This window comes from Cuculus canorus, chromosome 31 (genome assembly GCF_017976375.1).
Source record: "Cuculus canorus isolate bCucCan1 chromosome 31, bCucCan1.pri, whole genome shotgun sequence".
Classification (NCBI taxonomy): domain Eukaryota; kingdom Metazoa; phylum Chordata; class Aves; order Cuculiformes; family Cuculidae; genus Cuculus; species Cuculus canorus.
This window is the reverse complement of record NC_071431.1, coordinates 903,320-926,694: the sequence shown is the minus strand read 5'-3', so window position 1 is coordinate 926,694 and position 23,375 is coordinate 903,320. Positions and strand designations below refer to the sequence as shown.

The following is a 23,375-nucleotide window of genomic DNA, read 5'->3' as shown; positions in this document are numbered from 1 at the left end:
TAATGTTAACCATAACCCTAACCCTAATGTTAGCTGTAACCATAACCCTAACCGTAACCGTAACCGTAGCAGCTCAGGATGCCTCCAGGGACACCCAGGACCCCTCTGGAGACCCCAGGACTCCCCTGGTTCCACCCCCCTCCCGCTGGGGGCTGCTGGAACCCATTTAGAATCTTGCCGGACCCCCAGAGGATTCCCAGGATTCCTTCCAGAGCCCCCGGCACCCAGCGAGAGATGCCCAGGACTGTCTGTAGCCCTCCAGGAGTCCTCCAAGAGCCCAAGAACCCCTTTAGGGACCACCAAGACCCTTGTAGGACCCCCAGGACCTCTCTAGGACCCCCCAAGAGCTCTCTCAAGCTCCCCAGCATCTGTCCAGGGACCCAAAGGACCCCTCTAGGATCCCAGGATCCATAAAGCCATCCAGGACCTTTCTAGGATCCCTAGGACCCTTCTAGGGACCCCCAGGATCCTTCTGGAGCCCCCCAGGACCCCTCTAAAACCCCCAGGACTCCTCTAGAGCCCTCTGGGACCCCTCTTGAGCCCCCCAGGATCATTCTAACACCCCCAGGACCCCTCTAGAGCGTGCTGGGTCCCCTTGAAGACCCCTCTTGGACCCCCAGGACCCCTCTAGAGGCCCCTGGGACCCATTTAGTGTCTTCTAAGACCCATCTAAGACCCCCTGGACTCCTCTAGAGCCCCTTAAAACCCCTTTAAGACCTTCCGCGACTTATCTAGGAACCCCAGGACCCCACTAGCGCCTCCCAGGACCCCTCTAAGACCCCCAGGACCCATCTCGAGCCCTCATGGGAGTCCTTTAGGGGCTCTTAGGACCCGTCTTGAACTTTAAGGGCCCTTTCAAGACCCACGGAATCACTCTAGGACACTGTGGACACCTCCAGAGCCCCCTGGGACCCTTTTAGTGCCTTCTAGGTCCCATTTAGGACTCTGTGGACCCCTCTAGGGCCACCTGGGACCCCTTTAGTGTCTTCTAGAATCCATCTAAGCTCCCCTGGACCTCTCTAGAGCCCCCTGGGACCCTTTTAGTGCCTTCTAGGTCCCATCTAGGACTCTGTGGACCCCTCTAGGGCCACCTGGGACCCCTTTAGTGTCTTCTAGAATCCATCTAAGCTCCCCTGGACCTCTCTAGAGCCCCCTGGGACCCTTTTAGTGCCTTCTAGGTCCCATCTAGGACTCTGTGGACCCCTCTAGGGCCACCTGGGACCCCTTTAGTGTCTTCTAGAATCCATCTAAGCTCCCCTGGACCCCTCTAGAGCCCCCTGGGACCCCTTTAAGGCCTTCTAGGTCCCATCTAGGACTCCCTGGACCCCTCTAGGGCCACCTGGGACCCATTTAATCCTCTCTAGGTCCCATCTAGGACTCTCTGGACCCCTCTAGAGCACCTTGGGACCTCTTTAGTGCCTTCTATGACCCATCTGGGACTCTCTGGACCACTCTAGAGACCACTGGGAGCCCTTTACTGTCTTCTAGAAGCCATCTAAGCCCATCTGGAACCTTCTAGAGCCCCTTGAGACTCAATTGAGTCCTTCCTGGACACATCTTGGACCTTCAGGACCTGTCTAGAGGCCCTTGGGACCCCTTTAAGGTCTTACAGGACACCTCCTGGACTCCTGAAACCGCTCTAGAGTGCACTGGGACCCCTTTAGTGCCTTCTAGGTCTCATCTAGGACTCTTGGGACCCCACTAGTGCCCACTGGGATCTCTTTAGTGTCTTCTAGAACCCATCTACGCCCCCCTGGATTCCTCTAGATCCTCCCAGAACACCTTTAAGGCCTTCCAGGACCCCTCTAAGACCCTTCGGACTCCTAAAGGGCCCTTTGGGACTCAATTAAGGCATTCCCGGAACCATCTAGGACCTCCAGGACCCCTCTAGAGGCACTTGGGACCTCTTTAAGGCCTTCCAGGACCCCTCTAATACCATTAGGACCCCTGTAGAACCATTTGGGATACAATTAAGGCCTTCCTGGACCCATCTAGGACCTTCAGGACCCCTCCAGAGACACTTGGGACCCCTTTAAGGCATTCCAGGACCTTTCTAGGACGGCTGAGACCGCTCTAGAGTGGACAGGGACGCCTTTAGTGCCTTCTAGGTCCCATCTAAGACTCTCTGGACCCCTCTAAAGCCCCCTGGGACACATTTAATGTCTTCTAGAAGTCATCTAAGTCCCCCTGGACCCCTCTAGAGCCCCCCTGGGATGCCTTTAAGACCTTCCAGAACCCCTCTAAGACCCCTAGGACCCCTCTAGAGACCTTTGGGGCTCTATTAAGGCATTCCAGAACCCCTCTACGAAACCCAGGACCCTTCTAGAGCCCTCTGGGACCCCTTTCTTGTCTTCTAGAAGCCATCTAAGTCCCCTGGACCCCTCTAGAGCTTCCTGGGACATGTTTAAGGCCCTCCAGAATCCCTGTAAGACCATTAGGGCCCCTCTAGAGCCTTTTGGGACCCAATTAAGGCCTTCCCAGACCCATCTAGGACCTCCAGGACCCCTCTAGAGCCCCTGGGACCCATTTAATTCTTTCTAGATCCCATCTAGGACATTGAGGACCCCTCTAGAGCACCTTGGGACTTCTTTAGTGCCTTCTAGAACCCATCTAGGACTCTCTGGACCTCTCAAGAGCCCCCTGGGAGCCCTTTACTGTCTTCTGGAAGCCATATAAACCCCTCTGGAACCTTCTACAGCCCCTTGAGACTCAATTGAGGCCTTCCTGGACACATCTTGGACCTCTAGGACCCCTCTAGAGGCCCTTCGGACCCCTTTAAGGCCTTCCAGGAAAACTCCAGGACCCCTGAAACTGCTCTAGAGTGCACTGGGACCCCTTTAGTGCCCTCTAGGGCCCATCTAAATCTCACTGAATCCATCTAGATCTCCCCTGGAACACCTTTAGTGCCTTTTAGGTCCCATCTAGGACTCTCTGGACCCCTCCAGAGCCCACTGGGACCTCTTTATTGTCTTCTAGAACCCATTTAAGCTCCCCTGGACCCCTCTAGAGACCTCTGCGACCCCTTTAAGGCCTTCCAGGACCCCTGTAAGATCCTATGGACCCCTCTAGAGCCCTTTGGGACTCAATTAAGGTCTTCCCAGAACCATCTAGGACCTCCAGGACTCTTCTAGAGGCACTTGGGACCCCTTTAAGGCCTTCCAGGACACATCTAGAACTCTCTGGACTCCTCTAAAGCCCCTTTGGGACACCTTTAATGTCTTCTAGAAGTCATCTAAGTTCCCCTGGACCTCTCAAAAGCCTCCTAAGTTGCTTTAAGGCATTCCAGGACCCCTCTAAGACCCCTAGGACCCCTGTAGAGACCTTTGAGACTCTATTAAGGCATTCCAGGACCCCTCTACAAAACCCAGGACCTCTCTCAAACACTCTGAGACCTCTTTAGTGTCTTCTAGAGCCAATTTAGGCCCCCCTGGACCCCTCTAAAGCTTTCTGGGACACCTTTAATGCCCTCCAGAACCCCTCTAAGATGATTAGGGCCCCTCTAGAGCCTTTTGGGTCCCAATTAAGGCCTTCCCGGACCCATCTAGGACCTCCAGGACCCTTCCAGAGACCCTTGGGACCCCCGTAAGTTCTTCCAGGACCCTTGCCGTACCCCCGGAACACCCCTAGAGTGGCCTGGGACTCCTTTAGTGTCTTCTAGGACACGTTTAAGACACTCTAGATCCCTCTAGAGCTCTCTGGGACCTCTTTATTGACTTCTAGAAGTCATCTAAACCCCCCTGGACCCCTCTAGAGCCTTCTGAGATGCCTTTAAGCCCTCCAGAACCCCTCTAAGACCATTAGGACCTCTCTAAAGCCCCTTGGGACTCCATTAAGGTTTTCACGGAAGCACCTAGGACCTCCAGGACCCCTCTAGAGGCCCTTTGGACCCCTTGAAGGCCTTCCAGGACTCCTCTACGACCCCCAGAACCCCTCTAGAGTGACCTGGAATGCCTTTACTACCTTCTACGTCCCATCTAAGACCCTCTGGACCCATCTAGAGCCCCCTGGGACCCCTTTAAGGTCTTCTAGGTCCCATCTAGGACTCTCTGGACCCTCTAGGGCCACCTGGGACCTTTTTCATGCTCTCTAGGTCCCACCTAGGACATCCAGAACCCCTCTAGAGCACCTTGGGACCTTTTTGGTGCCTCCTAGGACCCATCTAGGACTCTCTGGTCCACTCTAGAGACCCCTGGGAGCCCTTTACTCTCTTCCAGAATCCATCTAAGCCCCTCTTGGACCTCCAGGACCCTCCTAGAGGCCCTTAGGACACCTTTAAGGCTTTCCAGGACACCTCTGGGACCCCCTGAAACTGCTCTAGAGTGCACTGGGACACATTTAGTGCCTTCTAGGGCCCATCTAAGACACTCTGGACTCCTCTAGATTAATCTCAGACCCCTTTAGTGTCTTCTAGGTCTCATCTAGGACTCTCTGGACCCCTCTAGAGCCTACTGGGACCTCTTTAGTGTCTTCTAGAACACACCTAATCCCCCCTGGATTCCTGTAGAACCTCCCGGAACCCCTTTAAGGCCTTCCAGGACCCCTCTAAGACCCTTTGGACCCCTCTAGAGCCCTTTGGGACTCAATTAAGGCCTTCCAGAACCCATCTAGGGCCTCTAAGGCCCCTCTAGAGACCCTTGGGACCCCTTTAATGCCTTGCAGGACCCTTCTAGGACCCCTAGGACCCCTCTAGAGTGGCCTGGGACCCATGTAGTGTCTTCTTGAACCCGTCTAAGACACTTTGGACCCATCTAGAGCACCCTGGGACCCCTTTAGTGCGTTCCAGGACTCCTCTAAGACCCTTAGGACCCCTCTAGAGCCCTTTGGGTCTCAATTATGGCCTTCCTGGATGCATTTAGGACCTTCAGGACACCCCTAGAGACCCTTGGGACCCCTTCAAAGGCTTCCAGGGCTCTTCTAGGACCCGCAGGACCCCTCTAGAGCCCCCTAGGACTCCTTTAGTGCCTTGTAGAACCCGTCTAAGACACTCTGGACCCATCTAGAGGCCCCTCAGACTCCTTTAATGTCTTGTAGAAGCTATTTAAGCCCCCCTGGACCCCTCTAAAGCCCCCCTGGGATGCCTTTAAAGCCTTTTAGGACCCCTCTAAAGCCCCTAGGACCCATCTAGAGCCCCTTCAGTCTCAATTAAGGCTTTCTCAGATGTATATAGGACCTCCAGGACCTCCAGGACCCCTCTAGAGACCCTTGGGACCCATTTAAGTCTTTCCAGTACCCCTCTAATAACCCTAGGACCCCTCTAGAGCCCCCTGGGACCCTTTTAGTGCCTTCTAGGTCCAATCTAGGACTCTCTGAACCACTCTAGAGCCCCCTGGGAGCACTTTACTGTCCTCTAGAACCCATCTAAACCCCTCTGAACCCTTCTCGAGCCCCTTGGGACTCAATTATGGCCTTCCTGGATCCATCTAGGACCTCCAGGACCTCTCTAGAGACCCGGGGGACACATTTAACGTCTTTTATAACCCCTCTAAGAACCCCAGGACCCCTCTAGAGCCCTCTGGCAGCATTTTAGTGCCTTCTAGGTCACATCTTGCACCACAAGGAGCCCTCTAGAGCTACTTGGGACGCAAATAAGGCCTTCCAGGACCCCTCTAAGACCCCCAGAATATTTCTATTTACCTCTGAGAGCCCTTTAGTGTCTTCTAGAACCAATCTAAGGCCCCCTGGACACCTCTAGAGCACCCTGGAACCACTTTAAAGCCTTCCAGGACCCCTCTAGGACAACAAAGACACTTCTAGAGCCTCGTGGGAGCTTCTTAAGGCTGTCCAGGACCCTTTCAGGACCCACTGGACACCTCTAGATCCCTCTGAGGCCTTTTTAAACCCTTCCAGGACTTATCTAGGACCTCCGGGACCACACTAGAGCCTCCCACAACCCCTCTAGACACCCCTAGGACCCTTCTAAAAAGGTCCCAGAGGACACTAGAGGGGTCTTAGAGATCTTAGAGGAGTCCTGGAAAGCCTTCAAGGGATCCCAGGGGGATCTAGAGAGGTCCAGAGGGTCTTAGAGGGGTTCTAGGAGGCACTAAAGGGGCCTCAGGGGGCTCTAGAGGAGTCCCAGGGGTCCTAGAAGGGTCCCAGAAGGCCTTAAAAGGGTGCCAAGCGTCTCTAGAGGTGTCCTGGAGTCCCTAGATGGGTCCGGGAGGGCCTTAATTGAGTCCCAAATGGCTCTAGAGGGGTCCTAAGTGTATTAGAGGGGTCCTGGAAGGCCTTAAAGTGGTCCCAGAAGGCTCTAGATGGGTCCAGGGGGGCTTAGATGGCTTCTAGAAGACACTAAAGAGGTCCCAGAGGGTTCTAGGGGGGTCCTAGGGGGTCTTAGAGGGGCCCTGGAAGGCCTTAAAGGGGTCCCACTGGGCACTAGAGGGGTCCAGGGGGGCTTCGATGGCTTCTAGAAGACACTAAAGAGGTCCCAGTGGGCTCTAGAGGGGTCCAGAGAGTCCTAGACGGGACCTAGGAGGCACTAAAGGGGTCCCAGGCCACTCTAGAGGGGGTCTGGGGGTCCTAGACATGTCCTGGATGACCTTAAAGGGGTCCCAAGTGCCTCTAGAGGGGTCCTGGAGGTCCTAGATGGGTCCAGGAAGGCCTTAATTGAGTCCCAAAGGGCTCTAGAGGGGTCCTAGAAGCCTTACAGAGGTCCCAGAAGGTCTTAAAGGGGTCCCAGGGGACTCTAGAGGGGTCCAGGGTGGCTTAGATGGGTTCTAGAAGACACTAAAGGGCTCTCTGTCCACCCTAGAGTGGACAGAGAATATTTGACGAGTCCTAGAAGACACTAAAAGGGTCCCAGGGGGCTCTAGAGGGGTCCTGGAACTCCTAGATGGGATCTCGAAGGCACTGAAAAGGTCCCAGAGGGCTCGAGAGGGGTCCTGGAGGTCCTAGATGGTTCCAGGAAGACCTTAATTGAGTCCCGAGGGGCTATAGAGGGGTCCTAGAGGTCTTAGACGTGTTCTAGAAGATAGTAAAGGGGACCCAGGGGAGCTTAGATGGGTTCAGGGGGGCTTAGATGGGTTCTAGAAGACACTAAAGGGGTCGCAAGGGACTCTAGACAGGTCCTGGGTGTCTTAGAGGGTCTTGGAAGGCCATAAATGAATGCCTTAATGTGGTTCCCAGGCCGCTCTAGATGGGCCCAAGAGGCCCCCTGGCCGTTTCTGGGGGTCTTAGGGGGTTGTTGGGTGTCCCTACAGGGGTCCTGAGGGCTCTAGGGCAGTCCTGTGGTGCTTTAGATAGGTCTGGGGGCCTGGGAGTCTCTAGAGGGATTTGGAGTATCTGGAAAGGGTCCTGGGGGGTGTCTAAATGGGTGCTGGTAATCCTGAAAAGGGTCTCAGGGGGCTCTAGAGGGATGCAGGGGGTCCTGTGGGTCTTGAAAGGGTCCTTCAAGTCCAAGAAGGGTCCTAAGAGCCCCTAAAAGAGTCCCATGAGTGCTCGAGATGGGTCCTGGGGGTCTTAGAAGGGTCCTGGGAGGCGCTAGTGGGGTCCTGGGGGTCCTAGATAGGTCGCTGAAGGCCTTAAAGGGGTCTCAAGGGGCTCTAGAGGAGTCCAGGGGGTCTTAGATGGGTCTTAGAAGACACTAAATGGGTCCCAGGGGCCTCTAGAGGGGTCCCATGGGTCCAAGAGGGGTCTTCAAGGGGTCCCAGCATGCTCTAGAGGGGTCCTGGGGGTGTTAGAATGATCCTGGGGGGCTCAAGAGGGTTCCAGAGGGCTCTAGAGGAGTCCTAGGGGTTTTAGAGGGGTCCTGGGGGGCTCCAGAAGGATCCTGGGGGTCCCTAGAAGGGTCCTAGGGATCCTAGAAAGGTCCTGGATGGCTTTATGGGTCCTGGGATCCTAGAGGGGTCCTTTGGGTCCCTGGACAGATGCTGGGGAGCTTGAGAGAGCTCTTGGGGGGTCCTAGAGAGGTCCTGGGGGTCCTACAAGGATCTTGGTGGTCCCTAAAGGGGTTCTTGGGCTCTTGGAGGACTCCTGGAGGGCTACAGACAGTCCTGGGCATCTCTCGCTGGATGAGAGGGGTAAACTCTTCACCAGTAACTAATTGCTGACCATGGGCTTAACCAACCCAACGAGTACCTTCAGAGGTTTTTGAACAAGACCCACCCTTTTAACAGCAAACCCAGAATCCCACTTAGGATGCGGAATAAGAAATTACTCCTAAATATAAAATGTCCGTGGTTTACTGAAAGTTCAATGTATGACAGCCAGGCCTACTGGAAGGCCTTAAAGGAGTCCCAGGGGTCTCTAGAAAGGTTCAGAGGGTCTTAGATGGATCCTAGAAGGCATTAAAGGGGTCCCAGGGGGATCTAGAGGAGGCTTGAAGGGTCTTAGAGGGAACCTGGAAGTCCTTAAAGGGGTCCCAGGCCTCTCTGGAGGGTTTCTAGAGGTCCTAGAGGGGTCCTGGAAAGCCTTCAAGGGGTCCCAGGGTGCTCTCGAGAGATCCTGGGTGTCCTAGAAGGCTTCTAAGTGGCTCTAGAGGGGTCCTGGGGGTTCTAGAGGAGTCCTGGAAGGCCTTCAAGGGGTCCCAGGGTGCTCTCAAGCGATCCTGGGTGTCCTAGAAAGCTTCTAAGGGGCTCTAGAGGGGTCCTGGGGGTTCTAGAGGAGTCCTGGAAGGCCTTCAAGGGGTCCCAGGGTGCTCTCAAGAGATCCTGGGTGTCCTAGAGAGCTTCTAAGGGGCTCTAGAGGGGTCCTGGGGGTTCTAGAGGAGTCCTGGAAGGCCTTCAAGGGGTTCCGGGGGGCTCTAGAGAAGTCCTGGTGGTCTTGGAGTGGTCCTGGAAGGCTTTAAAGTGGTCCCAAAGTGCTCTAGAGGGGTCCTGGGGATCCTAGAGGGGGTCCTGAAAGGCCTTAAAGGGGTCCCATGAACCGCTAGAGGGCTCCAGAGGGTCTTAGATGGGTCCTAGAAGGCACAAAAGAGGACTCAGGGAGCTCTAGAGGGGTCCTTGGGGTCCTAGAGTGGTCCTGGAAAACCTTAAAAGGATCTCAGTGGGCTCTAGAAGGGTCCTGGGAGTCCTAGAGGGTTCCTGTGGAGCTCAGGAAGGGTCCTGGAGGTCTTAAAGAGGTCCTGGAAGGCCTTGAAAAGGTTCCAGAGGGCTCTAGAGGGGTCCAGAGGTTCTTAGATGGGTCCTAGACGGCATGAAAGAGGTCCCAGGGGGCTGTAGAGGAGTCCTGGGGGTCCTAGAGGAGTCCTGGAAAGCCTTAAAGTGGTCCCCGTAGGGCCTATGAGGGGTCTTGGGGTCTTAGAGGTGTTCTGGAAGGCCTTAAAGGGGTCCCAGCAGGCTCTAGATGGGTCCTGGTGGTTGTAGAGGGGTCCTTGAAAGGTCAACTGTATTCTGGGCTCCGTTAGAAGCGTGGCCATCAGGTCAAGGGAGGAGACTCTACCCCTCTATTCCTCTCTTGGGAGACCTCATCTGGAGGATGGTGTCCAGTTCTGGAATCCTCAACAGAAGGAGATGGAGCTGTTGGAGTGGGTCCAGAGGAGGCTACAAGGAAGATCCTAGGGCTGGAGAACCTTCCCTACAAGGACAGGCTGAGAGAGTTGGGCTTGTTCAGCCTGGAGAAGGCTCGGAGGAGACCTTAGAGTGACCTTCCAGTACCTGAAGGGGCTCCAAGAAAGCTGGGGAGGGACTTCACAAAGGCTTGGAGTGATAGGACGAGGACAATGGGTAGAGGGGCAGATTTATACTGGACACGAAGAGGAACTTCTTCACTATGAGAATGATTTCCTGGAACAGTGGCTGCCCCATCCCTGGAGGTGTTCAAGGCCAGGTTGGATGGGGCCTTGGGCAGCCTGATCCAGTAGGAGGTGTCCCTGCCCATGGCATGGAACTGGTTGATTTCTAAGGTCCCTTCCAACCACAACTCTTCTATGATGCAAATTAGAGCTTGGAAATTAATAAAATACGAATAAGGTTTCTGGAAATATTTATTCATATGAACTTAAGAGGGACATCTCTTCTGTCCTAGCCTTAGTCTGGTGGCACGTGATTGACGGAGATCGTCCATCGATCAGACCATTCACCATCTTGGGCTTGATGAAGGATGCTCGCTTTCTAAACCTCCCAAATGAGTCTTAAAATAAGTTTTTATTTGATGACATTTTTGGTATCACAAGAACGATGGGATGCAAACCCCTTGGAGATGCCTACAGACCTGAAGTGTCAGCAGCAGAAGGGTGAGGAGATGCAGCTCCACCACCAGTGACATCATCAGCCCCATGAAGGTGTTAATTAGCGTTAATGTCCCTGAGCAGCCTTACCTAGGATAGGCTGATGGCTCCATTCAAGCCCAGCCCAGGGTGCTCCACCCTCCTTGAGAAGCTGTGGTGATGGTTCTTCTTGAGCTGCAGCCTTGGTTCCTGGCTCTGTGGACCTGCTGGATGATCCAGACCCTTGGCTGGACCTTGGCAGCACCCTCCTCCCCTTCCAACACCCCATGAATGTCAAGAGGAGAGGTTTTATGGAAACAACACCTCTTATAAATACAGGAGAATGGCTTGGACCTCAAGAACCAACCACCACGAATCCCCTACTGCAGGAACAGCCAATGGAGACCATCCCCCTCTGCCTTCCACTGGCCAGGCTTGGTGGGACTCCAGGGACTGGACATGAAGTGGAAAATAAGGTGGAGATGCAACACTCCTTCTTCCTAGACCCATCTTGGTGTTGGCATGGAGGGGTTTTCCTTCACATATCTCAGGTGGGTTTGGACAACCTGGTGGTCTGGACTCTGCCGGGAGTTGAAGGCTGCAGCATAAGGACTTCCAGGAGCTGGGAGCCTGCTTGGAGGTGTCACCTTTGGAGAAGACAGATGCATCTTGGCCACCACTCCACCTTCCTGCAGACCAGATCGGTGCCACTCCAGTGGAGATGCTGTCATGGCTGCCCTAGAAGAGTCTTGGCATGCCGTGGTGGTGCCATGTTCTCCAGAAGAGCCTTGGCATGCCGTGGTGGCACCATGTTCTCCAGAAGAGCCTTGGCATGCCGTGGTGGCACCATGTTCTTCAGAAGAACCTTGGGCATTGATCATGGCTGCTTGTGGGTGGCACCATGGATGTCCCAGTCCTGGTCATGTCCTGCCATCTGGTGCTTGTGGGGCCTGGTGGCCCACAGGGAGGCTCTGCAGGGGTAGCATGAGCCGAGCAGGGCCTCCTCCACACTGGGCACACGTGGGGGTTGAGGAGGTGACTTCAGGCAGAGCTGGGCGATCGGCCCCACGCGGAACCAGGGCCGGATCTTCTCCCCACTCAACGGGGCCAGCGGGAAGGTGAAGAGCAGGTCCTGGTTGTCAGCATTGAAGAAGGCAACCTTCTGCTCCTCAAAGTCCAGGTAGATCCTGATCAGCCGGGGGTTCTGGGTGAGGTGCAGGGCTGTGTGGTCTGGGGAGGTCAGGGCCCAGTACTTGCCCCCACAGAAGAAAAGAGCCAAGATCCCATCTTGAGGAGCGGGGTTGATCCATCCCTTCCTCTTCATGGACTCCTTGGCCACCCCCATGGCCCAGACCCCTCCTTCCTCTGTCCCCACATCCACCTCCCAGAAGTGTCTTCCTGAGAAGAAGACCTCCTGGCCCAGGACGCAGTGGTAGGTGTCGTATCGCTCAGGGTTGTCCGGCATGGCTTGCCGTGTGTCCCCACGCCGTATCCTCTTCCCACCAGCTGAGAGGATGAGCTGGGGGTGGGCGGTGTCCTCATCCAGCGTGACATGCACTGTGAGGAGAAGACAACTCAACCGGGAACCCCTCTGTTGCCTTTGGAGACCCTTCTGTTGGCTTTTTTAGACCCCCTAAGGTTGGTTCCTCTTGGAGAAATGTTTTTTTGTGACACCTCAAGTGCTCAGCACTGCCAGAGCTTCATCCTGTCTCCAACGTGGCCCCAAGTGATGCCTCCACTTGGAGATCAAGTTGGCCAAGCGTTGGTTGGGATGTCCCTGCCCCAGTTTGGGGGTAAAGGGATCTTGTGATGTGGGGCTGCCCTGGGCCAGTGCCACTCAATCACTTTAGGAGGCATCTCACTAAACATCTGGATCTGCCTCTTGGGGACCAAGGGCATCACCTGGGGTGGAACCACGGGCATCACCTGGGTGGAGGTGCAAGGAGGTTCCTCATCCCACAACCCTCTTCCCAGGAGATGCATCCCAGCTTGGCCTCTACTCTAACACCGACTTCCTTGGGTCAGGACTTTGGGTCTTTAGGAATGGCCCAAAAGAGAGAAAAATACTGATTTAGCAGGAAAACGAAGGAGAACCCATTAGAGATGTTGGGAGGTGGAGGCCCAGCCCTCGATTTACCCATCCCTGCCACGGAGGAGACCCCCAGAGAGGTAAAACATGAAAGCCAGGTACCTTCTTCCACCGGGACAATGGTGTTCCTCCATCCTGCAACCAGAAAGAGGTGAGCACCAGAGGTTCCTCTGCCACGCGGGGAGGGGGTGGGTGGGGTAGTGGTCCCAGATCTCCTTTGGTCTTATACCCAAATTGAATCAATTTTACAACATAAAATGCACCAAAATGGGTCCTTTTGGGTCCAATTCATCATTTTTAAGACCCCAGAGGTGCTTTTCAATCGACATTGGGGAGGACTTGGAAATAAAACCAAGCCAAGGCCTATCCCACCCCACCAAAAACCCATGCCTGGACCACGGCACTGGAGTCAAGGCAGAGCGAGGCCCAAACTTACGCAGTTCAGCAGCATGTTTCTCTGGAAAAGAAGAGGAAAAAGTCATGGTTTTGATCAAAAACGTGCTTTTTGGGGGGTCAAAATCTCCTACTTGGATCCACATAACCCAAGGGTATGTTGAGAGGTCCTCTTGTGGTGCCAGACCTCCAAAAGGAGGAGGAAGAGGAAGGAGATAGGAGGGAAAACAGGCTTGGAGTAAAGAATCTGGGGCACCTCCATGGGCTGGAAGGGGTTGGGGATGTTGGGGCCACCAAGAAGTTTGGCCCAACCTCACCCAGCCGGGCCTAACCTCAGCTGGAACTGGATGAAGAACAGGGGGAAGGTCTTCTCCTCCACCCCAGGCTGTTTATGGGTGAGAGAAGCAAAGCACCACTCACCGATTTCCTTATCGCGTTCACCTGGAAAGGCAAAACCCACAAATAAAAGCAGGAAATAAATGGGTGGAATTAGTAAAACATACTAATTTGGTGCTGACACCTCGTTCCGGTGCCCAAGGAACCTTCTGCTCTTTCTTCTGCCTGGGGAGCTGAGTTGCAGGAAGGATGGGTTGGTGTTGGAAGGTGATGAAAGGCTTTTTTGGGGTGGAAAAGTGCCAAATGGATTTGTCTTAACTGAGGTTTTAATAGTGGCTTAGAATCATGGAATGGGTTGGGTTGGAAGGGACCTCAAAACTCATCCAGTTCCACCCCACTGCCATGGGCAGGGACACCTCCCACTGGATCAGGTTGCTCCAAGCCCCATCCAACCTGGCCTCGATCACCTCCAACCCATGTCTCATCTCCACATGAAGGCTTAAATGATCTTCATGGCACAGAAACGCAAGCATTGGTCAAGTGGTTGCCCTTTGGGTTGGAAGGGACCTCAAAGCCCATCCAGTTCCACCCCCCTGCCATGGGCTAGGAGACCTCCCACTGGATCAGGAGGCTCCAAACCCCATCCAACCTGGTCTTGAACACCTCCGGAGATGAGGCAGCCACCACTTCTCTGGGCAATCTGGGCCAGGGCCTCCCCACCCTCACAGTGGGAGACTCAAAGAGCCAAAGGGTTTTTGGTTTTTCTCTCATGAGATGATGCTATGTTGGCCACGTTGCCATCAAAGCGAGAAATTTCAACTTGGGAAAGAAGAAACTTTGGAGGCTTCTTGCTTTCTCAGGTGGCTTTTGATGAGAAATATGCTGATTTGAATTTTCTTCCTCCAAACCCAAGGTAGTTTGTCTCGATTACCCCAAAATTTGATTCCTCCAAGCCCACAGAAGCTCATTTTAAACATTCCAAGCCTTTATGACCCCAAACCCAAGTTCTCCTCAAAAGCCAAGTTCTCCAACAATGTCATGGACCATTGGAGGCAAAAATCCTTGGAGGGCTTCAAAGAACATGTGGATGCAACACTTTGGAACAGGGTTTGGTCAGCATGGTGGGGTTGGGCTGATGATTGGACTGGATGAGCCGAGAGGCCTTCTCCAACCACAACACCACCATGATTCTACAGATGCTTCCCAAGTGTCTCCATCTCCTCAGAGGTTCATTACCTCAACATGAAGAGGTTTGGTCATCCCTACAGTTGGTCGCCCAACTTGGCCAACCCAACTCAACTCATCCACCTCCCAGTGTTCTCCTTTTCTCCTCGCTGGGTTGGGGACCCCAGGATAAAGCCATCACTTACAGATTTCAGCATCACGTTTCTCTGAAAGGCAAAGCAGAAACCACCATGAGGGGACCTTCTCCTTCTGGCAGGGAAGCTATCAGTGGCCAGAAGCTCAGCGTCAATGCCAGAACTAGCAGAGCTCGGTTCAAAAAGGGGGAAAAAACAGGAAAAATAGGAACTTTCCCAATTTTGTACTTTTTTTGGGGTTCGTTTTCAGGACTTCAATGATATTTTCAAGCCTTTCCTGCTTTTTAATTCTTCCAAATGTGGGGGTTTTTTTGGTAGGAAATTGCCCAGAAAAGATGATTTTAAAGGCAAATTTTGGAGGTGTTTGCTTTGAGACCCAACCCTTCACCACCACAAAGAAATCGGGTTTAAAAGAGGGGAAAATCCCATTTCTTACCAAGTTCCGAGGCGTGTTGGGCTGTGAGAGAGAGAAGAGAAGGGTCAAAGGAAAGTTTCTCCCATACCTGCGTCATGCAAGGTTGGACCACGGTGGAGGTGGTAGTTGGATACAGGGTTTTTTTTAGGCTTGGTTGATGCCAGAGAGGGAGAATTTAGTGGGAAATGGAGGTGTTTGCTCCAATCAGAGCTGCTTTTTGCGTCTCACCCATATGGTTTGATAGAACCATGGAATCCTGGAATGGGCTGGGTTGGAAGGGATCTCAAAGCCCGCCCAGTTGCACCCCCCTGCCATAGGCAGGGACACTTCCCACTGGATCAGGTTGCTCCAAGCCCCATCCAACCTGGCCTTCAATACCTCCAGGGATGGGGCAGGACCACTTCTCTGGGCATTTGAGAGGCTTTGGTGACCACCTTGGCCAAGGTCATGAGCTGTTGGGGATGGAGATGACTCTTCCAGTCACTACAGAGTGGTCTTATTGGGAACACTTCAATGGGATGGAGTTCTAGGAACTCTCAAATGGCTGGGACTTCCTGGGTTGGGTCCGTATCCATTCAGTGGGGTCTTCGTTCGCCTCAAAGCCCCTTCTTGGTTGCCCCAAAACGCCCTCTTGGTTGCCCAAAACGCCCTCTTGAGTGGCCCAGATGCCCTCTTGGTTGCCCAGATTCCCTCTTGGTTGCTCCAAAACACCCTCTTCATTGCCCAAAACTCCCTCTTGATGGTTCCAAAGCCATCCCACCCATCCCAAGCTCCTCACCTCGTAGCCGTACGGCGAGAAGAGCGAAGCTAGCGAGCGAAGCCACGCAGGCGGCCAAGGTGGCGAACAGGGCCACCATCCACGGGGACCCACGTGGGAAGATGACGGCTGCAAAAGAGACGTTCCCAGCGCCGCGTTCACCATGGAGCACGTGGGGCCACGTGGTGGGGCCACACTCATACCCCACAGCCATTGATCAACCCCAAAGTGGGGAGGAACCCCCAGAAACCCTTCATGTTTGACGTCCCGATGCAAGAAGGTGGGGAAAAATGGCAGTGCCGGAGCCCCCGGCCACCCCAGAGCGTCACTGGGGAGGCCCCGTGGCTGCTTTGGGAACGGTGGCGCTTGAAATCGGAAGAGGAAACTTGATTCTACCGGAAAGTTTAAATTTGAGAATAAATTTTCCATTCTATCACGATTTAAAAAAAAAAAATTAATGGAAATATTTAAATAGAAAGTTAAAATTTTAATGGACTATTCTGAATTTTAAAGATAAGATGTTAAAATGTTAACGGATTTTAAAAGGTTAATAGAGACTTTAAAAAATAGATTTTTTAAGTAGAGATTTTTTTTCAAACAGGGATTTTTCAAATAGAGATTTTTTTTGAAGTAGAGATTTTTTTTTTTTCCAAATAGAGATTATTTTTGAAGTAGATTTTTTAAATAGATTTTTTTTTTGAAGTAGGGATTTTTTTTTTCTAAATAGAGATTTTTGGAAAACTTAGAGATTTTTCTTTTAAATAGAGATTGATTTATTTATTTTAGATATAGAGATCTTAAAAAATTTCATTTCATAGAGATTTTTGCAACATGTGAAGAGGGAGCCCCTGCTTTGCGCCGGTTCTGAAGGAAACAGCACCAAATCAACTTCCAGATAATTCTGCATCATCCTGGTTTGGTCCCATTCCTCCCCCATCCCCACTCGCACGTGGAGGTTCCCACCTGGGGGAGGAGTGGGTCTCCACAAAAGCCTCCTCAGATGCCTTCAACAATGCTTGGGTGCAGAAAATCAGAGGAGAAAGCCCTTATTGCACCTGTTTGGCCTCTAGAAGGTGACTCCTGGTGGTGGCTCACCTGAGATGTTGATGGTCGCGTCCTTCTCCTGGGGGAGCTGCGTGTTCCGGATGGAGCAGGACAGGTTCCGGTTGGCGTTCCTTTGGATGATGATGGACTTCTTGACCTCAAACAAACCATCCTGGTCCTGGGAGTCAGCGATGGTGAGGGATGGGAGTTGGTGGCCCTGGGCATCCAACCACAGTATCTCTGGCTTCGGGTACCAGCCAGCTGCTCGGCATCCCACCCGGATACCCCCATCCTGGTAATCCTCCACGGAGAGGACGGGGCTGGAACCTGAAACTGGGAGCAGGAAATCCCATCTCAACCATCCTGGAAGATTCTTTCCCAAAGCTTTCTCCATTGGCAGCCACCAAGTCTGGGCAGGACGCGCGGAGAACTTCCTGGTGTGTGGTCACATTGAGGTCATTCTTTCCTATTTTCATCCTTCCTCAAACAAACTCCAAACCTCATCAACTTTCACTTTCAGGACAGCCTGGGCCCAAGATGTTCCTCCTCGGCAAAGCCCTTGGTGTCACAAGACAACTGTGAGATCCCACCACCATCTGGCACAGCCTCTCCTAAAGAGAAGGATGCGGCAGATGGAAGGTCCTGAGATGAAGCCAACTCCACACAGGTGGACGCTCACCCACTCTACAGACAAAGCAAGGTGAGACCTGGTGGTTTCAGGGAGGGCAGTGGTGGTTTTAGGACATGAGAAATGCTTGGCCAGCAGCAAAGTCAATGTTCTCCAGCTGGGAAACCTGTGGTGCCCATGTTCACATCTGCTCATGTCACACCTTGGGACAGTTTAGAGACCCCAACCTTAATAGGGGGAAAAAAACGTGCACGTGGTGTTTGGCTGTGTCATCTCCCACCACTTCTGGGGAGGTTTGAAGCAAGTCAACGAGAGAGGGGCTGTGGTCTGAGGTGATTGGCCTGGGGGACCCAGGAGGTTTCTCCTGGGTTAGAGGATGGTGGTGATGTGAGGTTTTGGGAGTTTGGTGAGGGACAATCCATGTCCTGAGGCCATGCAGGTTGGGAGATGATCGTGAGGAGCATCAAAAAACATTCAAAGGGGCTTCTGAGTTGTGGTCAACGGGAATCGCCTGAGGTCCACCTCACAGACAACCCCGACTCCTGGTTTTTACCTGTTGCCTTCAGTTCCACCGTGGCTTCTTCATAGAAGTTCCCATCCCTGACGAGACACTGGTACTGCCCCTCATCGCTCAGCCTGGTTCTGAGGATCCTCAAGGAGACATTTCCGACAGAGATGCCCTCTTTCAATAACTCAGTCCTCTCCTGGTATTCGGGCATCTGGGAGGAGTAGTGGTCCTGCCCACTGTGGTAGAGGTGGACATAGATGGAGAAGTGGGACCGAAACCACCTCACCTCCATCTTCTCAGCGTTCAGCCCTGGGGAGAGGTGGCAGGGCAGGATGACATCTTCTCCTACCACAGTGGTGATGGGGTGATCAGGTCCCAGGACCTTGAACAAGGCTGCGGAAGGTAAGAAGGAGACATGTGGACACGAGTGGTTCTGCTGCAACATCGACTGCGCAAATAATGGCATTTATTGGTGGTTTTTTTAAGGATTCTGGTCCGGTTCCTGGTATGCCCGGAAGGAACCAACATCAAGCAAGCATGGAGAAGCCACCTGGAAGCTACACAAATTATCGAGGAGAAGGCATGGAGGGAGAAGACACATTTTGGGGGCCACAGAAGTGTTGGAAGATGGATCTTTTTAGATGGCGTCAGGCTGAGCTCGCTCTTGAGCTTCGCCCACGGAGTGATGGACCCTCATACCCTCACCTCTAGGTCAGGCCCTTCTCCCCACTGACTCCCCAGGACTTCCTCTTTATCCCACCGATCCCACCATTTGCATAACATTAACGAGCCAGAGGTGGGAAATGCATAACGATGGATGGATGTGACGGAAGGAGCAGCTCTGGAGATGCTTACCGCAGTCCAGCTCATGGACATGGAAGCCAAAGAAGAAAATCAGGACACAAGCCAGGACAGAGCTGACGCGAGGGAGGTGGGAGCAGGAGGAAACCAACATCTTCTCACACAGTTTCACTGGGGAAAGATGAAAAGAGAATAAAAACATTAATTAAGTTGATATCAAGCCGAGGATGGGGTGGAGAACATCAACATGATGAGGCTTTTCCAGCTAAAACCTGGAGAACAAAGCAATAGGCACCACAAAAGGAGGTTGGATGGGACCACAGGATCTCAGGACCAAGCCCTGCCCACAACACGGCCAGGGAGGTTGGGTAGCACCTCTCCAGGGGTGTTTGGGGCCTCCAAGAGTGGAGATCCTCCTCCTCCAAGGACCTTTCCAACACACCCATGGGACAATCCCACCCATGTTGGTGTCCCCACTGCTACACAGCCCGGGCTAAAACGAGGCACTGCCGTCATAACTCCGTGACGGCTCAGGGCTTCCTGCAAAGGGGGAAATCCAAGAACATTAGGAGTAGGGGGGAGGCATTTTCCCGAGCTGTGTTGTTCCTTCAAGGATTTCTGTGAGTTAAAACGATGGGGTTTGCGGAAAAACAGAGCACGAGAAACCCCCACCATGGTCCTCTGTGGCGCTGGAGATGCTGCGTGAGGTCACGTTTCGGGGGGGTGACACTGTGGGATGGGGTTTAACCAACCCCAAGTCTCCAAAAGAACAACCGAAACCCCTAAAACCACCCCAAAAAATCCACGCCCAGCCCCATGCCGGGGTCTCCTGGGCCTGGAGGTCTACAAAGACCTCATGTAGGGACCTCCTGGCTTGACCCCATCCACCCTGTCCCCCCTGGATCGCCCCTTACCCTACCGGGACACAGGTGGCATCGCCCCTTGGTGCAGGTTGCAGTCTCACCAACCCTCTTTGGTTAAGAGCTGTAGGGAGGAGGGAGAGGAAGGCAGATCCCATCAACCACATCCGCCACCGGAATCCTCGCCCTCTTCCTGCTTGAGGGATTCAGAGAACTGGGGGTGGAGCTGAACCCGGTGACACGAGGCCATCACCATCGCGGTTGCCGGGCCAAAGTCCTCAAGGACAAAGCTCCTCCTCCATGCGTCCATCCATGTGTCCACCCTTGCGTCCATCCATGCATCCATCCATCCATGCGCCCATCCATCCATGCGTCCACCCATCGTGGTCCCTGCTGGAGCTGGGGCTGCTGGTGCTGATTTTCTATCTCTAAAATCCAGGAAAATGGGTTGGATTTTCACTTGGGAGCCCCAGGCTGAGCTTTTATTGACCCATAAAGCTCCCGATTCCACCCTCCGAGCTCTTCCCTTTGGCGCCAGCAGACGAGGGCGTGCGTCACAGCTTCGTCCCTACCCTTTGCCCAGAGAAGACGCCGCCCGGACCCTTCCCTGGAAACGAGGCAGGAGCCACTCCCAGGGTCCTTTTGGTGTGAAAAACAGGGAAAAGAGGTTTTCAAGAGGGTGAAACCCATAGGTGCCCAACTTGCATTCCACACCTCCACCCATCCAATGCTTGGTGGGTTTGGGATGGGGTTGGGAGACGGTACCAGGAATAAACCTCATACTATGCTGATTCTCATCTATTTTGCCCCAAAAATCAACCTTTGATTCCACTTTTCCCATATTTTTTTCCTCCTTCCCATTTTTTTTTCCCCTCCTCTTTTCCCTCCTGTGTGGTCTTTGGTTTCACAAAGACAAACTGGAATAAAACCAGGAGGGTGGAACCATCTCGGAGCTTTTGCTCTTCCCCATTTGATATGCCGGAAAGGGAATTCACCAGAAAGGGGTGAATTTATCGGCTTTAGGAGCAAAAAAAAATTGGTAAATATCGGTCTATGAGAAAAAAAAATCCCAGTGGCAAAGGAAAATTCCCCCCATGTCACAAGGATCCTCACAGATCCCTTGGATGGAACCACATTGGCCTGATGCCATCTCCACCTCCGGCATCACCTCACCCCATTTTGGGTTGAATTCCATTTATTCCAACTGGATTTGGGGTTGAATTCAGTTTATTCCAACCAACCTTGCGGCTCCACCAACTCTACAACTCAGGATAAAATTCCAACCCCAGAGATCCAACAGCACCGCCCTCTCTGAGCGCCCAACCTGGACTCATCGTTCCCCGAGACGTGGAGTCACCGGGAGAGGAGGAGCCACCCCATCACCTCTGATGGCAGCAGAAATGCTCCGTCTTGGTGCAAATAACTAGGATTTTTCGCAATCCTGATGATTCCTTTGGAACTGAGGGATCGGGAGGTCTGAGCATTGCTCCACACCCACTGACCCCTCCCTGCTCCATCCCCACAAACCTCCTAGGAAGGTGGTCTTGGGCACCACGAAGCTCAGCTCCACGCCGGATCTGTTTGGAGACTTTTTTCCTATGAAAATGACCCAAATTAATTGGAAAAGGAAGACCTTCCAGGAAACCCCACAATTTCTTTGCCGCATTTGGCTGGAATCGTTGCATCTTGGGTTGCTCTTAGCAATGACCGAGGAGGAAACCATTGTCAATCCACTTGGGACCATCAGGACCAGCTTCCTTCTCCAAACCAAGCAAGGATGGGAGTGAAAAATGGTCAAGTCCAGGGAAATAAGGGTTAAAAGCAGGGAAATAATGGTCAAATCCAGGGAAATTAGAGTAAAAGCAGCTGTTTTGGGGGAAAGGCAGCTGGTTTGGGGGTTGAAAGTAGCTGGTTTGGGGTAAGAACAAAATCCAGGTACAATAATAGTCAAATCCAGGGAAATAATGGTTAAATCCAGGGAAATAATGATTAAATCCAGGGAAATAATGGACAAATCCAAGGAAAATGGAGTAAAAGCCACCGGTTTGGGGGTTGAAAGTAGCAGGTAAAAACAAATCCAGGGAAAATAATGGTCAAACCCAGATAAAATGGTCAAATCCAGGGAAATAACGGTTAAATCCAAGGAAATTAATTATTAAATCCTGGAAAATTAATGGTTAAACCCAGGGAAAATGGTCAAATCCAGGACTCCAGGGGGAGTGCTGTGACGCATAGTGGGGGACATGAGGGCATCTGGGTCCCACGGGGGGGACATGAGGGGGGTCTGTGTTATCAGACGAGATAGAGGGGAGCCAATGGTCACCCCTGAACCCCCCCATGTGTGTTTGCCCCCCCCAAACCCACTGAGAGGACAATGCTGGTGCTCTGCAAAGAGGACTGAGACCCCTGGGACCCCCCAGGACAATAACCGACCTTGAACCCATGGCTGTGTGCACCCACCACACCCACATCCCCATCATCTCCCCCTTCAACACCCCCATATCCCCCCCATTCCCTACATCTCCACCACCCCCACCATCCCCATCTCTACCACCCCCATATCCCCCTCTCCCTCACCATCCCCACACCCCCATCACCTCCACCATCTCCATCTATCACCCCTATATCCCCACCACCTCTACCACCATCCCTACCACTCCCACCACCCCCACATTCCCACCACCTCCACCATCCCATCCCACCACCTCCACCATCTCTACCCCTCATCTCTATCTCCACCACCATCACATCCCCATCACCTCCATCTCCCCACCACCTCCACCATCTCTACCTCCCATCTCCATCTCCCCCACCCCCATCCCCACCACCTCCACCATCTTTACCCCTCCACCATCTCTATCTCCACCACCCTCACATCCCCACCACTTCCACCATCCCCACATCCCCCTCATCTCCATCTCCCCCACCTCATCCCCACCACCCCCACACCCCCACCACCTCCACCATCCCCAAATCCCCCTCATCTTCATCTCCTTCACCCCCATCTCCCCACCACCCCCCATTTCTACCTCCCTCACCCCCACATCGCCACCACCTCCACCATCCCCACCAGTCTCAACCCCCCACATCCCCCTCATCTCCACCTCTACCCCCCACCATCTCCATCTCCCCACCACCTCCATCTCTACCCCCCCACCATCTCCATCTCCCTCACCCCCACATCCCCATCCCTATCCCCATCCCCATCATCCCCTCCACCACCCCCACATCCCCCTCACCCCCATCTCCATCATCCCCATCCCCATCATCCCCATTCCTATCATCCCCATCATGATCTCCATCCCCATCATCCCCATCCCCTCCACCACCCCCACATCCCCCTCACCCCCATCTCCATCCCCCCCATCATCCCCATCCCCATCATCCCCATCCCCATCATCCCCATCCCCATCCCCATCATCCCCATCCCCATCATCCGAATCCCCATCATCCCCATCCCCATCCCCATCATCCCCATCCCCATCATCCCCATCCCCATCATCCCCATCCCCATCATCCCCATCCCCATCCCCATCATCCCCATCCCCATCATCCCCATCCCCATCATCCCCATCCCCATCCCCATCATCCCCATCCCCATCATCCCCATCCCCATCATCCCCATCCCCATCATCCCCATCCCATCCCCATCATCCCCATCCCCATCATCCCCATCCCCATCCCCATCCCCATCATCCCCATCCCCATCCCCATCCCCATCCCCATCCCCATCCTCCCCATCCCCATCCTCCCCATCCTCCCCCATCTCCCCATCATCCCCATCTCCCCCATCTCCCCATCATCATCCTCATCCCCATCCCCATCCCCATCCCCATCCCCATCCCCATCATCCCCATCCCCATCCCCATCCCCATCCCCATCCCCATCCCCATCCCCACATCCCCTCACCCCCATCTCCCCACCCCCTTTTAAGGGGGGGGGTCCTCAGCGCTGCCGCCCCCGCCCCTCTCTCGTGGCGTCTTGGCTTCTTCCGGGAATGGGTGGGGAGAGCGGGGGGTGGGGGGGAGGGGGGGGCGGGGCCTCCGGCTGCTCCGCGGCAACGGGGGGGGGGTTGGGGGGGAAT

At 53.7% G+C, this 23,375-nt stretch overlaps 1 protein-coding gene across 7 annotated transcripts; it reads right to left on the bottom strand.

Annotated features, from left to right (window-relative positions):
- Positions 1–9,914: 9,914 nt before the first annotated feature.
- LOC104058347 (butyrophilin subfamily 1 member A1) lies at positions 9,915–23,301 on the bottom strand. Of its 7 annotated transcripts, none has more exons than XM_054052060.1 (13): positions 23,201–23,301; positions 20,819–20,887; positions 19,346–19,719; positions 18,486–18,602; positions 17,676–18,023; positions 16,546–16,827; positions 15,472–15,579; positions 14,715–14,735; positions 14,330–14,350; positions 13,044–13,064; positions 12,667–12,687; positions 12,333–12,365; positions 9,915–11,698 (listed from the first exon to the last, which is right to left on the bottom strand). In XM_054052060.1, exons 4-13 carry the CDS (start codon positions 18,583–18,585, stop codon positions 11,019–11,021), a joined length of 1,635 nt encoding a protein of 544 aa, XP_053908035.1. In that variant the 5' UTR covers positions 18,586–18,602; positions 19,346–19,719; positions 20,819–20,887; positions 23,201–23,301; the 3' UTR covers positions 9,915–11,018. The 7 variants fall into 7 exon arrangements, with proteins under 7 accessions (XP_053908035.1, XP_053908033.1, XP_053908038.1 ...); XM_054052058.1 differs by having other exon boundaries at positions 19,351–19,719; XM_054052063.1 differs by having other exon boundaries at positions 19,346–19,415.
- Between the last annotated feature and the right edge of the window lie 74 nt (positions 23,302–23,375).

Excerpts from the sequence above, each read along its gene's own strand:
- LOC104058347 (XM_054052056.1), bottom strand. The coding sequence starts at position 21,035 with ATGGTCCCAAGTGGATTGACAATGGTTTCCTCCTCGGTCATTGCTAAG. Across the intron at positions 18,603-20,818 it reads CAAGACCACCTTCCTAGGAG|TGAAACTGTGTGAGAAGATG; the intron begins GTTTGTGGGGAT and ends ATCTTTCCCCAG. Across the intron at positions 18,024-18,485 it reads TGTCCATGAGCTGGACTGCG|CCTTGTTCAAGGTCCTGGGA; the intron begins GTAAGCATCTCC and ends TACCTTCCGCAG.